Genomic DNA, 17,448 nt, shown 5'->3' on the forward strand with positions numbered 1-17,448 from the left:
TCTGTAATGCTCCCCCACGCCGGGCTGGGAATGCGCTCCCGGGTCACATCAAGGCTTGTGTTTAACACCCTTTCACTTGCATGGTTGTGACATTGATTTAGCCATTTCAGGGCTGCAAAATTAACTAAACCCCAGTGTAAACAGCTCTTTCCTAACAAAAGGCAGTCTCGAGGTGAAAGGAGCTGATACGGAAGGGCAAAGAGAAGGTATAGATATGTCTGTGCATTTTCAGGGCATCACCACAAAGATGATGGAAAGGTTTCTAGGAATTTCTGAGTGCTCTTTGCCCTGACCTCAGTATCTGGCATTTCCAGAGGCTGCCCTTGCTGCCACTGTGCTTAGCACCTCAGGAGATTGCATTAATAACCTCCGTTTCTAAGGCAACAACCTTGTGATTTAGAAAAGACTGAGCTAAAAGTGTGTGTGTTTACAAACAAACACATCTCACACATAAATATGTAAGTATTTACATACATATGGATATGAATTTATGTCAGACCTCCAAGTCACTTAGCAGTGGAGAGACAGGAAGCATCTGAATGAGGGTGATGTATTGACAGCGACAACCCATCTCCAGAGAGTTTGGTCAGAGATTTTGCAAGAAATAGGAACAAATTCATTTAGACATTCCCTGAAAGGTGCCAGCCACAGGAAAAGTGTGGGGCAAAGCTCCGAGGAGGGAATGGTCTGACATGGACAAGCCTCAGCAGTGATGTCCATCAGCCTCCACCAGCCCTGCAGGGACAACCTTTACTCTTTACCCTGTGTGAGATATAAACTCAGATGCAGTCCCTGGTCTACGACAGGAATCACAATCCTCAGGAGTCAGCGTTCATCAGGAGAACCTCAGTGCCTGTCCTGGATCAACACTGTGCCAACCAACACTGGGGCAATGCCCAACCTCTTAACCTTGGATAAACCAGGAGTAAATTTACAGAGATACCCTTGTATTTGTGAGGTTTGCTCAAGCCTTTGATTTTCTATTGAATAAAAGTTTATCTTCATTTCTGGCTCATTTAGTTCCAACTTTTCTCCATGTCCCCTCCACCCACGTGGGCTGTTTGTTTCCCCATGTGAAGTCTGTAATTGTGATGAGACGAAAATGCTGAGGATGCTGCTGATCGACCCTTGCTGGCCCTGCTCTCCTGCTCCTCCTGTCCTTTATGAAACTCTCCCCTCTCATCATTGGCAACAGGCTCTGTTTTATTTGATTTTATTACAAGATATAAATTTCTGTCTGCAGCCCTGGCTTCCAGCACACGGAGGAGAGAGAGGAATTGCCTAGCAACCAGGAGAACAAAAAATTAAGAGAATCAATAAGTCTTAATGGAAAGCTAAACAGAGACTTTCCAACCAAACCCCCTCCCTGCCCCCAGCCCACGGTAAGTTCATGATGATGTGTGGCATCCTGGCTATTGCATTCAGCATTCAGCAAATGCCTCTTCTGGAAAAGCCAAAGTGCAAAAGAAAGCCTGGCCTATCCTGGGCTCAGGTAAAGCTCTGATCCTGTAGCATTTACACTGTCAGGTCTGAACACAGCACAGGTGTGGAGGGTTAAGGTGCTGTGCTGAGCTGGTTTCACTCTGAGGGTGTTAGAAGTCAGTGCTCCAGGTAAGTGTTGGTGACTCAGAGGCTGAAGAAGGTGAGGGTCTGGATGCAGCAGCTCAGTTTCCCCACAAAAGGTCTGTGAGGAGGATTATGCCTTTGGTTAGGATGGGACTCAGTTTCCAGACATTATCAAGCTATGTATGTAAAACCAGCAAACCCAACATGACACTGGGTTGAGTCAGCAAGGAACAGCCCAGCATCAGTTTAAAACAGTCAGAAATAAACCTGGGTACAGTCACCTGTCTGGCAGCACAAATGCAAAGGTCATTTAGGAAAATATATTCCAGGCAAAGGGAGCTTTGGAAATGTAGCAGGCCATGTGTTTAAGGGGCTATTTTCTCCCACAAAGTGTCCTCAGGAACCTGCTCACATCCTCACGTTTGCAGGATCAAGATGGTGGGTTGGGGCTGGAAGTTTTCAGGAGCTACTGGCTCCCCATGCAGATGGGCAGCATGAATGGCATGAGCTGAGCTTGCAGGAGGGCTCTGCTTTGCTGGAGGAAGCAGAGTTGGATGATTTAAATGGGGACTTGCTCTGCAAAGCCAAAACTGTTTTTTATAAGCAGAGGTGTATGAACCACAAACAGACACAGCAGCATCACGAGTGACCCATCCTTGAGAAGAAGGTTTCAGCAGGGGTTAAGGAGCTCTGACCCCTTCCTCAGCCAAAAGCTTCCCACATCCTGCCCCTGAGGGACACTTTAGTCTTTGGCTGCCAAAACAAGGAGTCTTGGCCCATAGATGCCATGAGATGCACACCATGATGACACGGGGATGTTTCCCCCCCTGATACTCCCTTGACACCACGGAGGTGTGAAGAACGTGGGAAGACACTGGGGGACAGTCCTGCCAAGGGACAGGCACGGGAGCTGGTGGGGATGTGCAGGGACAGCAGTGGAGGGGGAGTGTTTTGGAGTGCGTGGGGCTACTAATGAAACCTTCACAAGTACCCCCCAAAGCTGCTGATGTTAAAGGAGCATCCCAAAAGTGCTGCTCATGAACCTGCCAAGGTGCTCGAGTGGCAGGGCCCTGGCCAGGGAGAGCTGGGGCTGCTGCAGCCGCCACCTCCACAGGTGAGCGCTCCCGGCTCCCACCTGCTCCAGCATCCCCTCCGCGGGCACGGGTTAAACCGGGAAAGGCCCCGCTGAGTGCCGGGCACAGCCGGCGGGCTGGGCTGCCCTGACGGCCGGGGACCCCTCCCGGGGCAGGGCCGGGCCGGCTCCGCGCTGCCGCTGGAGGTCGCGGGCGAGCGGGGCGGGCGCGGGGCCGGCAGCGCCCGCTGGAAGCGGAACCGGCGGCACCGGGCGGCTCCGGCAGCGGCGGGCGAGGGGCAGACAGGGCGGGCAGGGCAGGGCAGGGCAGGGCAGGGCAGCACCGCCCCGGCGGCCGGAGGCGCGCTCGGCGTGCGCGGGGCGAGCGGGGCCGATGGAGCCGCCCGGGCGCCGCCCGCCTCGCCAGCGCCCCCCGCCCGCCCGCGCCATGAGGCTGCCGTAGCGCCGCGGACACCGAGCGCAGCCCCGCCGAGCCGCCCCCATGGCGAAGGAGAGGAGCAGGAAGGCGCTGGTGGAGCTGCTCCAGCGGCCGGGGAACGCGGCGTGCGCCGACTGCGCCGCCCCGGGTAAGGGCAGGGGAGGCGGGCGGTGTGCGGGCGGGCGGGCGGCGGCTGCACCTGCACCTGTCCGCACGGCACCGCACGGCACGGGACCGCACGGCACCGCACCCCCGGCACAGACCCGCCGCCGGGCTCTGCCCTCCCCGGCAGCCGCGGGGGTTGCGCCCCGCCGAGGGTGTGCCCGAGCCCCCTCCCCACGCGGGGGGATGCGGCGGGGATGCTCCGGGGCGGGCGGGGGGATGCGCTGCGCTGCCGCGGTCCCCGCGGAGCGGCCCCCGGCCGAGCTCTCCCCAATTTCCCCCGGGCCGGGTCGGGCCGGCCGTGAGCGCTGATGTCATCCCGGCGGGTCCCCGCGGGCTGCAGCGCGGCCGGGCCGGGAACGGGCGGTGCGGACTCTGCCGGGCTGCGGGGCTGGCCTGTCCCCCGTGTCCCCTCTGCTCCTGCCCTGGCAGCGAGCAAACACACGGGGACAACCGGAGGCAGCGCTGCGACATCCTGCCCGACAACCTTTGCCCGGCTGCCATCGATGGTGCCTGGGCTGCGCGGGGAGCGGAGCTGCAATGTCCATAGACCTCTTCGTGTGCGGAGGGGAGAAAAGCTGGGCTGGGAATGTCTTCTGCGCCCTTTGGAGGGTGAATTTTTTGGGGTCGGGCCGTGATGCTGTTGCTGAGCAGAGTCTGCATGGGGTGGTGGGATCTGTCTTTGAGAACAACCTTAGAAAAATTGCAGAGCAAGTAACTTTTCTATTTTTAAAAAGAAAAAAAAAAAAAAATCACCATACAGAAAAACCTCAATTTGTATCACCCTGAGCAGGGTGGCTCTGAGGAGGTGTATAAAAAGGATGTCCTTCTCAGCCTCTGCCATTCTATAGGTTAAAGAAAAAACCCAACACTTCAGCTGAGCCCTGTTTCCCCAGCTATCGATTTGTTTAGGATGTCAGGCTCTATTGGCTCCCGCTCTCCAGCCTGTACCGTCCCCGGTGGTTTTACATCCCCCGCCCGCATCCCAGGACACTGCAGCTCACTCTCAGCCGCGTCGTGTCCTCCGGTCCCCAGCGGAAAGGACAAAGAACTTTGGGCACAGCGCGAAGGGCTTTGCAGCACGGCTCCCACCCATCTGTCTGCCTGTACCAGCCCACCCTTGTCCTGCTGAGCACAGCTTGGGCTCCCCGAGTAGGTGTCTGCCTAAATTGTGCCTTCCTGGAGAAAACTTTACAAACCTGGGCCGTTCAGATCAGTAAGGGTGATTCTCCTTCACCCTGTGGGGGCAGAACATAAAGCCCCCAGGAAAAATGGGAAGTTTCTCAGCGTCACTGGGATAGGGATGGAGCTGTAGGTCAATAAAATGGCTCATATCAGGATAAGAAGGTTGTTGTTAAAGGCACCAAAGGGCCTGGAAAACAACCAAACCACACTTTGGTTTTGGTGACATTTGCATACAGGGATGTCTTAGTGAATCTGAAAGTCAGAGAGGAGAATTTGGGCCAGTGTCTTTTGTAAGTCAAGATGTGCTATATTAATATCCTTCAGCCTCTTCTGAACTCTCATGGCATTACTTCCTTAGGACCACCTCCCTGTTCATCAACCCAATTTCTTTAGTGACTACTTTGCATCAGTTTCCTTGGCAAACGAGAGCTATTCATGGTGCTGTGATGTGCTTGTCTGCCTGGGAGTGACAGTAAACTTGACATGCCCTGGGCTACTTAACATAAGATAATAACTTGTGTCTGTAGGTAGTATAGAAAATATTCAGCCCGAATTCTGTTACTCATCCTGGACAGGTGTGGCAGGCCACCTCCTTCTGGGGATGAGGTAATGCAGGAGAGGCAGGATAAGTGTCCAGGAAGCCTCCAGAAAGGGGTGCAAGAATCTTCTCTGCTGGGAAGTGGGATGCACAGAAAGGTAAAGGTGACAGCTGGAACCAGGTGGGCAGCTGGCACTGGAAAAGTGCCAAGACAGAGAAAATGAAGTGAGAAGGAAAGAAGAGGGAGGGTGGGGAATGAGCAGAAGAAGAGGGAAGCAGGGCAGACTTGTGCTTTCCCACATGTATCACCATAGGGCTGCTCTGGTACAGCTGGGGGGAAGCCAAGATCAGGATTTGTTATTGCTGTTTCTCAGGTGGGTGAGTGCCTTGCCCTGAAATACTCTGGTACTACAGGATCCATGATGAGAGGCAGCCATTTAGCTCAGGGATGCTCATAACAAAGGATGGGTTGGAAATGTAACAGGGGAAAATTCTCTGTTAGTTGCTTTAATTTGTGTTATTTGGAAGCCAGCTGGGTTTTCTTTTTCTTTTGGAAATATTTGTTTGAGAAATCAGCCGATCAGTGAAAGTTTGTTTGTTTTTTTCCTTCCCTGCTGTCAAAAAGGGTTATTTTCTTTTGTTACCTTGTTGGCATTTGGGAGAGGCTCAGTAGGCAGAGCCCTGAAGCCACAGCTTGTCCCAGGTATTCTGTGTCCTGTCACAAACCCTGGTGCACTGGAGCTCTCAGCTTGGCATCGCTGGGCTAAGCTGTGACCATGCAAAAGTCAAAGATGGGGACAGACATGGGGCATCAGGGGTGGTTTTCCTCCTGGGATGGGTAAATAACTTCATCCCCTGCAGGATCGTCCCATCTCCTTGGGGAGATCTGGGCACAACCTGCTGCTTCCCTGGGGCTGGGCCAGAATTTGCCACTGAATCATAACTGAGGATTATTGAAGTGGCCAAGCCCTGTCAGGCTGCCCTGTTCAAGGTGTGTTTCCCTGGTGTGTGCACCCCTGGAGCGGGGTATTGAATGTGCTGCTCAGGAAGGTCAGAGCTGGGTCTTCCCCAGGATCTGTGTGTATGTCTGGCAAAAAAAATCCCTTGTGTGAAACCAGAGCTTTCAAAGAGATTTTGGGGGATGTCTCAGAACAGTCTTACAGGGGCCCTGGCCATGAATGCACAAAGGATGCTAAAGTAGAAAGTGAAAACCAGAGTGTAAAACAACTGAGAGATTACATTTTTCACTTGCAGGTTTTTTTGTGTTTGTAGGTTTTGGGGTTTTTTTTAGGTTTCTAGTTAGACTTTTATTAATTGCATTTTTATAAAACCTTAAATTGCAAGGAAAGGTTGTTTTGAATAAAAGATATTTTAGTAGCAAAAAACGTCATCGATCTGTAATGCATGATGAGATTGCCTCGGTTACATCTTCGGGACTGAATTCTGGGGTAGGAGCCGCTAATAAAGTCATTGATGGGGCTTTGGGTCCTCTGTCATTACACACGTCTGTGTCCTGGGTGTTGTGTTTTTTGTGGGTTTAAAGCTGTGCTTTCTCAGTGAAGACAGCATGGTTAATGCAGTCTTAAGTGCAAACTGAGCAATGTTACTGAATTGCTGGTGTGTAATGGCTCTCTGTGCATTAGAATAATCTTTTTTTCTTCAAGACTAATGTGGCAGTTCAGCCTTTTCTTTTTCTAAATGATTCTTTGTCTCGGGCAATCTTTCCTCACATCATGAGACGGATGGTTATCTCAGGGCATAACAAGACCTTGAGTATTTCTCTCTTTACTCTATTTTTCTATGACTTAGGCTCGTGTTTCCATGGAGTGAGAATTATTTTACACTGTAGGAGGACAGAGAGGCTCTGAAGACAGAAATGGAAATCCCATCAAAGCGATCCTGCAGTTTAAACCCTCCAGCAGCAGTTTACATGGCTTGTTATCATTTTATCTTTCTTATTTGGGATGGATTATTGGGACATGGATCCTGGCTAACATTGGCCTCTGTGCCTGAGGCCCAGGGGAGGTGAAGGATGGATGGAGGAAGAGCAGAAGGCTGGTGCTGGAGGGGAGTCTGGAATTGGAACTTTGTGCTGCAGACAGAGCAGGTCTGGTACTCTGGTGTAACAGCTCATCTGAAAGCCTGAGGGTGCCTGAGGTGGTTGTAAACACCTTTTCCTTCTCAGTTCTACAGCAGGTGAAGCTTTTCCATGCCCTGGATGTCCCCAGGTGGGGGCGGTGATTACAGGGAAACACCTGAGCTCTGGGGATTGCTCGGTTTGCCCAGGATTGAGGAGGCACCGGCTTGATTTTAGCCCTCTCCTTCCTCCCTCCCTCCAACCGCTGGCCCTAAAAAACCAGATGGGGAAGGCGACTGAGCCATCGGGTCCTGCCAAGTGCTGCCATCTGCAGCGGCTCTGCCCATCCCCTCGGGGAGTGATGGGCTCTGCCTCGCAGCTCTTCCCTCCCTTGCCCCCACTGCCTCCCACTGCAAAGCTGTTCCAGAGCTCTGCTGCTCTAATGGCGTGAAACGGGACGGGATTTTCATCTTCCAGCTCAAAGTGGAAACTTGTTCCTGCACCCCCATTGTCCTCTCACTTAAATACTGATATTTTTCCTTTCTTTTTTTTTTTTTTTTTTTTTTTTTTTTTTTTTTTTTTTTTTGGTAATTGTTCTGGGAATTGGCCAGCCCTTCTCCCCTTCTCCCTGGCTGTAAGCAGAGGGGTAAGAAGGGGAAAAAAAAATTAAAAATCCCACAACAGTTGTGTTTAGCTCAATGCCACTTTCTGCAGGAAAAAAGGGGCTTTTTGAAACAAAGGAGGTTTAATGTGACGGTGTTTTTGTCCGGCCCCGGTGCCTGGGCTGCAGCACAATCGTGGGCTGCAGACAGCAAGAGGGGCTGCTGGGACCTGCCAGCTGAATTAAAAGACCTTGGCAAGTTCAGTGCCTTCACTGAAAAATTTTCCTACTCAGAGAGGAGTGTTGGTGGGAGTTGGTTTGACTTCAGTGTTAACTCTTTTATTGTTCTATTTCAACATGCATGACCAGGGTCTGTTTGTTAGCCTCCTAATCCTTCCCCAGAGTCAATAACTACAGGACTTCAGTGCTGAACAGGAGGTTCTCTGTCCTGGGCATGGAGGAAATCAGCAGCAGGCAGGAAAGGCTTTGTGCTTGTGTGGACTGCACTGAAATCCCTGTGGTTTTACCCTCTATCAATGAGTCAGATTTCTAGTGCAGGTTAAAAAAGGTTTTGCCTGCCTGGAGGGAGTTTCTTCATCACCTCAAACAGGAGAGAGTTGAAGAAAATCCATTGAATCTGCATCCCAAGGACCTGCTCCCACCCAGCTGCTGTGGCAGGGATGCTGCAGGGCAGCCCTTCCAGGGTCAGGTCATCATTTGTGTGCTGAAGAATGTGTTGAGGATGAATTGCCGTGCATTGGCCTCAGATGTTTGCCTTGGTCATCAATATTGTGCTGTAAATAGCAATAAATGTAGTTTAAGGCAAAAGGTGGAGCAGGAGCATCCAAATGTTGGTACTCTTTGAGTTCTTGCTCTTGTCTACTTTGAGCCTGTTTTTGCTCTGCTTCATGGGATTTTACTTGGATTGATGGCATCTAGGGATTTTCCAACTGGAACCCCATGGTTATGTCCTGGATATGGGAAATACTGATTATTTATTTTTTAAAAAAATCCATTACCATCCAGCTTTCAATCTCTTTGGTTTCTATAAGTTGTCCTGTGTGTTATGTTGGTTTTTCTTCTGTAATATTTTCTGTGTCTACCCTTCTTTTTTTTTCTTTTCCCCTAAGCTCAGGAATGTTGTGTTCAAGCTGTGGTGTTTATGGTTCCCTGTGCTGGGTTTTCCTCAGGCTTGTGGTGGTTAAAAGGGCTGGATGGAGAAGTTAATTTCTGAATTTAGCTGTGTTACCCAAGCATTTTAGTTTTGTTTTGGGTGCTTCTTTAATCTTTGACTATGCCTTTGCTTTTAGATGAATGAGGTGGGAAAATAGCAGCCCAGTGCCCTTGTCCTGAGTTTAGTTTAGTTTAGCTTTCTTTGTTTCTTTAATTTTTAAAATGAAGCTGACCCACGTCTTTATTTTGAAAGGCATTATAATCTGTTTATAAGTTACCAGGAATCCCTACCACATTGGGCAGTGAAAGCCTTTTAGAGCTGGAATTGGTCAGTCAGGGTAAGTGTCTCTCTGCACTTACAGCAGTGTATTTGCTTTAATGTTCCCGTTGTTCCTCGTTCATTTTTATTCCTTTTGGCTTGAAATAATGGAATAAAGTAATTTGTGTGGAACTTAGGCATGCTGGAGAGTTATCATTAGGCTTCACTGCTGTTTGTTCAAAATTCTGGAGGCTTAGGAAAAAAATAATGCTTTTTGAGCAATGCCCAAAAAGCCCAGATTATGACATATTGCCATTTCAGTGCACTTCTTTGGCACATACCCAGACAGAATAATAAAATTACTGAACTCTCAGCAATGTCCAGCATGGAGAACATGTCCCAGGTGTTGAAGTGTCCAGCAGCAAGGTGGACCTCACCTATCTGTGGAGGCCTCAACTTGCCAGCCATCAGCCTGGGGTCATTGCCTCACTAAACTAATGGTGCTGCCCCAAAATTCACTGGTTTGTGTGAAGACACTTATGAAAATTTATTTTCATGTTTGATAAGGTGTTGTCTTGTCTCTGGTGCAGTTGTTTGAGGGGTTGGAGTCTGTGATAAGCCAAGGCTGGGGATCACTGGGTTGTCCACAGTGTCCCAGAGCTGACAAGTTGTGCTGGAGAGCAGAAAGAGAGAAGGACCACGATGTGTCTGGGGAGCAGCACAGCCTCTGACAGCCCCATGCCCCCTGAAAGGCTTTGGAGAAGCATCCCTGCAGCTGTGAGTGCTGCCCTGGCTGGCAATGTCACCCTGGCCTCTGTCACCAGTCCCTGCAGGAGATGTGTGGGTGTGGTGGGCTCCTGCCTGGGTTTCTTTGGAAATGGTGTCACGGGTGCAGGGAGTGGGAGAGAAGGGGAAGCAGCGTTGGCAGAGCCCTCCAGAAGCTGGAGCTGGGGAATCCTCCACCCCCTGTTTCCTGTGCACAGCAGAGCCCTGACACGGGGAGGTCACAGGGGAGCACGAGCCCCAGGGCTCCCAGGGCTCTGCAATCCTATGGTTTGTTCAGATGATGCTGAGAAATTCCTTCTGCCTTTCAACTGAAGCCTGGGAAAGGTTTGGGCTGCCTTGCTTTCTGTTAGATGTCCTCAGCCAGGAGAGCAAGAGCCGTGAGAAATCTCAAATTATGGTGACAGTGACATTTCAGAGACACTTACCCTGGCAGATCAGTTTGTTCTGGGGGTTTTCACTGCCCAGCAGTTTTTTGGATGGGGCTAAGTTGGTACCTGAGGTCTTTGAACTCTCTTTCTGCCTGGTCTTTCCTTTGGGACTAAACCCAATTGCCAAATGTGGGTGGTTTGGGGCTGTGACAGGAGAGCATCTCACAACCAGCTGAGCATCCACAGTTCTTCCACCCACCCTTGCCATGAAAGACATATTTCTGAAACCAGAAGAGCAGTGAGGAGGAAGTTGCTGTTAATACCTGGCAGAGATGTGAATGGCTGGGCTCAGGCCTGGGTGGGGCAGGTGAAATGTGCATCTCTGTCGTGGTGCTCCTTGAAATTTGCTGTGTGGGATGCTGGTGGTGTTGGATGGACAGAGGTTTGGATGTAGGCAGGAGGGGAAATGCTGAAGGGAAGGTGACCAGGAGGAGATAGCTACTGGTTTACTGAAGAAGCTGAAACATCTCGTCCAAGGCTGGGTGACCACTGAGCCCGTTGTCTCTGCTCCTCTGAAGGACTGTCACCTTCTGGCAGCCACACGTGGGTGACCCTGAGTGTATGATGTGATACAGGTGTGTGTATGTATCCTGTGATGAAATCCAGCTTTTGTTTTCTTAATTAGTCAAGGCTTCCCTTAATTAGACAAGGCATGGAGCAGGGGGGAAGTGTGTTTAAGAGTCTGGTCTGAAGACTCCTGTTGGTGTGAGGAAAATGCTTTAAAGCCCAAGTGTGACTGATACCTGTTGCTTGAGGTGCTGTTTGCCCATGCCAAGAAGAGACAGCTGGATATGAGCTGACTTGGTGGTCACTGGAGCTGGAGTCTGCTCCAGGACCTTCTTGCAGGATGTTCCTCCACCAGAATGTGTCCCCCTCCCAGGCTGGAGGAAGGTGTGCAGCCTCCTGGTCCTGTCACACACAGCAGTGCAGGCAGGGGAGGGGTTACCTCCTAGGGAGGACTTTGGAAGCCTGACTCCATGGAGCTGCAGACAGCATGAAGAAATTCACTCACATGCCTGAGATAAATCTGGTTACATTGAGGAGTTATTGGGACTCCCAATAAAACATGTTTTATTGGCCAGTGCATACTTTGAAACCTATTTTCCTGGGTTGGGCAGTGGTTTGATCAGATCTTTGATTACTCTGGGAGGGATTGGAGCTCAGTTATCCTGGAGTGGCTGTGCCAAGCCCAGGGACCCAACTCCAAACTTTGCTGTCACAGCTTCCTCACCACTGCCAGGGCTCTGTCCTCTGGACCTCTCACCATTCTGTGCATCTGATGCTCTGCATTAAGGTCACTGATGGCTGTGTGAACATGAGACCCTGCTGCTTTGTCTGGGTCTTGAGACCTTTTCTGACTTGCACCCTTTGGGACCCTTCAGCAGTGCTGAACCTTGGGATGTTTTTGTGGCAGGAGGTTTAGAGGGTCCCAGGCTTTGATTACAAACATTTTTGGAGGTGAGAGAGGACAACAGAATGAATTAGAGCACAGAAAGTGCCTGAGCATGCAAAACTCTTGATCCTTGCTGCCAACCTACAGCCCAATAACTGGCCACAGTCTTTGAGGTCAGAATGAATGGGGTGCATGACCTGGGATGGGATGTCAAGCTGAGTCACCTAGTGCTTGTGGAACGAGCAGGATGGGCAGCACCAGGCCCTTAGATCAACCTGACTGGTTTTATATTTGCCAGGCTTGAGTTGTAGTCACTGGGGTCTCAGATGAGGATAGGAGACAATGTGAAACAGAAAAAAACCCACTTTTGTGTCTGTTGGAGGCTGATGGGACTTGTATCAGCTTGGGAATTTGCTCCCCTCTCCCACGTGGGCACTCAGCTGTGTCTGATGAGAATCCTCATTTAGTGCTGGGGTTTACATCTGAGCAGAGCCACCTCTGGAGGACTGAATTGGCTTTCTCTGGGGTGTGCTGGGGGAGGCTGGTGGCAGCTCCTGGTTACTGCCCCATGCCAGCCTGCTCCCTGCACTGACACAGCTAGAGCATTAAATATGGATAAGGAGGAGAAAGCACATTCCCTTGCCTTTTATAAATAATTGCTGTGCTGTGGGGAGTGAGGGTTCAGTGTAATTACAGCGGGGGAATGAACAATGACAAGGGGCTTGAGAAGGGAAGGCTCTGCCCTTACCCCTGGAAAGCCTGATACCATGGGCTGGCTCCCAGCCCTGTGGGTCTGGGGAGGATGGAGGATTTAGTGTCTGACTGGGTGACCTGCAGTGAAGCTCTTTCTGCCGGGGCGCAGCTGGATCTGCAGGCGCTGACATTTGCCTTGGAGTTCAAACAAAGATCCCTGTATTGGCTTTATTGGCAAGGCAGTGCCAGGGACACTGCTGGATGTGTCCTGCTCCTGGCCCCTGCCCTCCTCCAGCCCCTCTGTCTCCCTGCTTCGGGCAGTGCCTCTCCCAGGGAGGAATTTGGAGGCATTTGGGACTCATGTTTACAGTGCTTTGTGTGAGATGTCAGCCCGGGGCTGTAAACAGTGTGTGGTTTTGCTCAGAGAAAGTACAGAGCTACCACTGGCAGCATTTTTCCATTAAAGCAAGGGCTGGAAACCTCCTGGCATGGAGGGCTGGGCTGCTGGGAGCTGCAGCTGTGGGAGGAAAGTCTCTGTGTGGAGCACATGTAATAAATAAATAAAAAGGGATCAGCATAGTGGCTTCCCTAAGCTGATGCAGTTTCTGTTCCATGCAGTGTTTGGGTGGAATTTCCTCATGAAAGACAGATTCTCTTCTCTTCTCTTCTCTTCTCTTCTCTTCTCTTCTCTTCTCTTCTCTTCTCTTCTCTTCTCTTCTCTTCTCTTCTCTTCTCTTCTCTTCTCTTCTCTTCTCTTCTCTTCTCTTCTCTTCTCTTCTCTTTGTTGTCTGTATATTGGGGTTTAGGAATAACAGCTGCATTGGGGATTGCAGATCTGTTAATTGTTAGTTTAATTTGTATTCCTATCAAAACAAACATTTATTTTCCCTGTCTATTTATCTGATGCCTTTAGACTCAGGGACATCAGGCCTGGTTACTCTGGGTTACTCTGCTATGCCCTGTCTGTGCCTCCTGCTGCCCTGAATCCCAAAGATCAGTCAAGTGCAATTCCCTCTTTCCTTCTTGCTTCCAGACCCGGACTGGGCATCCCACAGCCTCGGGATCTTCATCTGCCTGAATTGTTCAGGGATCCACAGGAACATTCCCCAGGTCAGCAAGGTGAAGTCGGTGCGCCTGGATGACTGGGACGATGCCCAGGTGGAGGTAGGTGCCTCTGGGGCTGGGAGCACCTGGGGCTTGGGGCTCTTCCCTCTGGAACCCTTTCTAAAGATGCCACCACAAACATGATTTCAGAAAGCATGTCTAGATAATGAATGGAATGAGGTCCATGGTGCTGATTGAAAGCCCATTTTGTGGAGGATTTGTGAGGGTTTCCTCCACCCCTATAAAAATGTCAGTGAAATAGTGTGTAGAAGTTACTAATTTTTCATTAGTAATTTTTAATTTAATTAAGTTAATTTTTAATCGGCTTCCTGAAAGGTGGCTGTGCTCAGGTGGGGGTTGGTCTCTTTCTCCAGGCAGCAACTGACAGAATGAGAGGACACGGTCTTAAGCTGTGCCAAGGGAAATACAGGCTGGATATCAGGAAAAAGTTTTTTACAGAAAGGGCAATAAAGTATTGGAATGGTCTACCTGGGGAGGTGGTGGATTCACCATCTCTGGATGTGTTTAAGACTAGATGTGGCACTTGGTGCCACGGTTAGGTTGAGGTTAGAGTTGGGTTGGACTTGATGATCCTGGAGGTCTCTTCCAACCTAATGATTCTGACACTAATTTTTAATGAATTGTCTTCTCTTGTTTCTTACAATATCTCTAGACCTCTGGTCTACCACCCCTGCTCAGCTCAGCTATTTCTGGCTTTGTTCCTCTTAAATTCACAGCTTGAAAACCCAAACCCTCACAATATAAATTCTCTCTATTTATGGCCCACACCTCCCTAGATTTGTGTGGTGCTGCTAAAGGCACCCAGGAAACCTTTCTGCTTTGACTACTGGTGTCTTCAGAGGCATGAAGAACTCTACCAGTCATTAATTTCTGTCTTCTATGTGTAAAGTTGAGGTTTTTCTGAAAGCTGCACCTCATGAGTTGTGTGTTTTATGAGAACAGGCCTTAGTGTTGAATGGGTATTTCCTTCCCTAATATTTTTTGGGAGAATAGATTGAATATGTAAATGTGAGAAATTCAAAACCATGACAGTAATAAAAAAGAGGCTTAGCTGTTTGTTGTATTTGTATGCTTGGCATTTGACACAAAAACAAAATGTATTTAGCATGGCTGCCTGGAAAAGAATGGGGTTTTTACATGTATAAAGTGAATTTCAATAAATAAAGTATATTAATAAGGAAATAAGTAGGGTTTTTTGCTGAGTTCTTAGCTAGCCATTTATGTATCAGAAGAAAAGGAGGGCTATTAGGGGAGATAGAAACATTATATATTTTTTATTGAAAAGGAGGGCTGTCAAGGCAGATAAATACATAAAAGTTCTATTTGTTTATTTATTTATTTGTCTATTGCTTCAAGCTCCTTCCTGAGGTAGCTGCAATGACTTTGCAAAAACAAAATGATCCTTTTGGCACGAGTGATGTGATCTGAAGCACAGAATGTGTAGTCAGAGGCCATCACCCTGCTGCAGCTGTAACACACAGACACTAACAGCCCGTGTGAGGTTTTGCCCTCTGGTTACCTCATTCCCATGCTGGATTCCTGGGAGCCATCTCATTCCCATGGGGGGGAAATGACACTCTGTGTCCTGCCTCCTGCTCCTGTGGGGATCATGCAGGTGGGACTGGGACATGTCCTCAGCATCATTTAAGCTGTAAGATCCCCAGCAACAATAACCAATATTTATTTCTGAGCCCTGGTTTGCAAGCACAGTTCTGACAGCAACCCCTCTGTGCACAGTCCTGGGCAAACCTCTCAGCAAGAGAACAGGTTCCCCCATCCCAATAATTTTATTGCTCTGTAGAAATAAAAGAGAATAAAGGAAAATACTGTTTACATTTGTTTTAATTCTTTCTGGTTTTTTCTCTTTTTACAGTTTATGGCCTCGAATGGAAACAATGTAGCAAAAGCAAAATATGAATCTAAAATGCCACCGTTTTATTATAAACCAACATATCTTGACTGCCAGTAAGTAAATACCTCTGCTGGTAAACAGCATTTATTTGTTTGTGCAGCTGCAGCCTCTGTAATACTTCAGTTTTAGCATAATACTTTTTTTTTTTTTAGCCACAGTGGAGGTTTCATTTATAAAAGGTCCTGGAAATGTTTTTCCTTCTGCATGTATATGGCAGAGTTTATGCTACGCGTGGGATCTTATTTAATAAGTACAGTTGAGATGATGCAGGGGAGTCAATAGTTTGTCTGCTCCCCAGACTCTTCCAGGTTTCTAAAGCTACAAGAATGCCAATTTCTGCCCATTGATTTCCTCTGTCTTTTCAAATCCCCCTTCTGCATCAAAGCAGGACTTGCTAATCTGCTGTGTGAGATGCTGGGTTATTTGTAATGCAAAAATACTGGGGGTTTGTGTTGGGTTTTTTTCACCTGGATGACAAATAATCTCCTCCATGAAGGCAGCTAAAAGGCTGTGTGCCATACAGTGTGGAGTAAACCTCCCTAGTAAGCTAGGGTGGACTTGGTAGAGGAAGAAGCTGAGCAGCCAGAACGTGCTGTGCCATCCAGGGTGCAAGGGCATGAACTAAATTTGGCTTTTAGGGTCCAGTCCTGCCGTGTGCCAAGGTGTTTTTTTATTTTTGTGTGAGTGGAGCTGCCTGGCCTGACAAGAAAAGAGCATCCATTTATGCATTGCTCTGAGCTCCAGAATCCCAGCAGTTTGGCTGTGCCATTTTGAGACTTGTATGTGCTTGTCATGTTGGGGTTGGAGAAGCAAGGCTGGTAGGAGAAACACAATTCCAGGGGATTTTGGTCTTGTTTGCCCCTAACTCTCAGTTAAGTTCAGTTAGATGCTGCCTATCTGATACTCAGGTTGCACAGTCCTGGTTCTTTTCCACGAGCAACTGCCTGAGGGGGTGCAGAGCTCATGCTGGAGGAGCCTGGCAGGGAGCAGGGCACGTCCCTGGGATCTGGGGTACCAGTCACACCTGGCTGTCCTTGCACAGGTCAGCAGGAGAGACAGCAGGAGCTGCTTGGGGACCATGAGCATTTCCATTCCTGCTGCTGTGGGGCTGGCAGGGCTGTCTGTGGCTGCTGCTGTGCCCCGGGGGTTTGGCCTCAGTGGCCAGCACAGCTCAGCTCTGCCGTGGTGCCGTTCCCCTCCCTCCATCCTGCAGAGCCATGTCACTGCAGGGAGCTGTGCCAGGCGGTGGCTCAGCTCCAGCCACAGCCCTGCCAGGGCTGTCTGAGCTCACAGGGACCCTGCTGGGGCAGCCACTCCATCCCCAGCCCGTGCCTGTGGCTGATGGAGCAGCACCATGCTGGGCTGGGAACCTGCGAGGAGATGGGGCAGGGGATCGAAAGGATTTTTCTGTTGTTTCTTTTTGGGTATTTCCTGATTCGTTGGGAGGATGAGGCAAGGTCAGTCTTCCTGGGAACAGCTGGAAGACTAATTTCTGACCCTTTTCTGGTCCCAGCTTGTGCCTGTTGTGTGCTGGGACAATTACCAGCCTGATTACCATGGCCTGATTTCTGTACTCAGCCTGGAGCTGTGCTCTTGTCAGGGTTCTCTGGACCAGCACTGCTGGGTCCCTGCCATAACAGCAGGATGCAATGGCATGGATGTGACCTCTCACAGGAGCAGACAATCTCCTGACACTGCTGCAGGATCAGCAGCTGTGGGCACATTATCCCCTGGGAGTGTCTCAAGGATGCTGTGCCAGGTTGTATTTTTCTTTCCCTAGTTCAGGGCTCTCTGTGCCTCTTAACAGATGCATGCTAAACAAGTGCAGGGGAGTGCTGCTTTTTGCAGGGATGTATATTTAGCTTTTTCCCCGCCTCGCTGCAGTCCAGTCACTGCAATAGCATGAGCTGTTCCCAGCTCACAGCCCTGGGAAGCATCACCGTGGATGACACCTCCATCCAGCACTGGCACTGATTCCAACCACGCTCTGCAGCATCGAGAGGTTTTGGTGCCTCTAATTCCAAGAGCAGCACATGCTG

At 49.7% G+C, this 17,448-nt stretch overlaps 1 protein-coding gene across 1 annotated transcript in view; it reads left to right on the plus strand.

The window, feature by feature from the left end:
• The first annotated feature begins 3,118 nt into the window (after positions 1 to 3,118).
• ADAP1 (ArfGAP with dual PH domains 1) overlaps positions 3,119 to 17,448 on the plus strand; it is a 49,776-nt gene continuing 35,446 nt past the window's right edge. The window contains exons 1-3 of the mRNA XM_083872816.1: positions 3,119 to 3,225; positions 13,406 to 13,536; positions 15,371 to 15,462. Of these exons, the coding sequence (XP_083728942.1) occupies positions 3,141 to 3,225; positions 13,406 to 13,536; positions 15,371 to 15,462 (308 nt within the window). The 5' untranslated portion in view covers positions 3,119 to 3,140. The remainder of the gene's footprint in view (positions 3,226 to 13,405; positions 13,537 to 15,370; positions 15,463 to 17,448) is intronic.

This window comes from Zosterops lateralis (genome assembly GCF_965231275.1).
Source record: "Zosterops lateralis genome assembly, chromosome: 15".
Lineage (NCBI taxonomy): Eukaryota > Metazoa > Chordata > Aves > Passeriformes > Zosteropidae > Zosterops > Zosterops lateralis.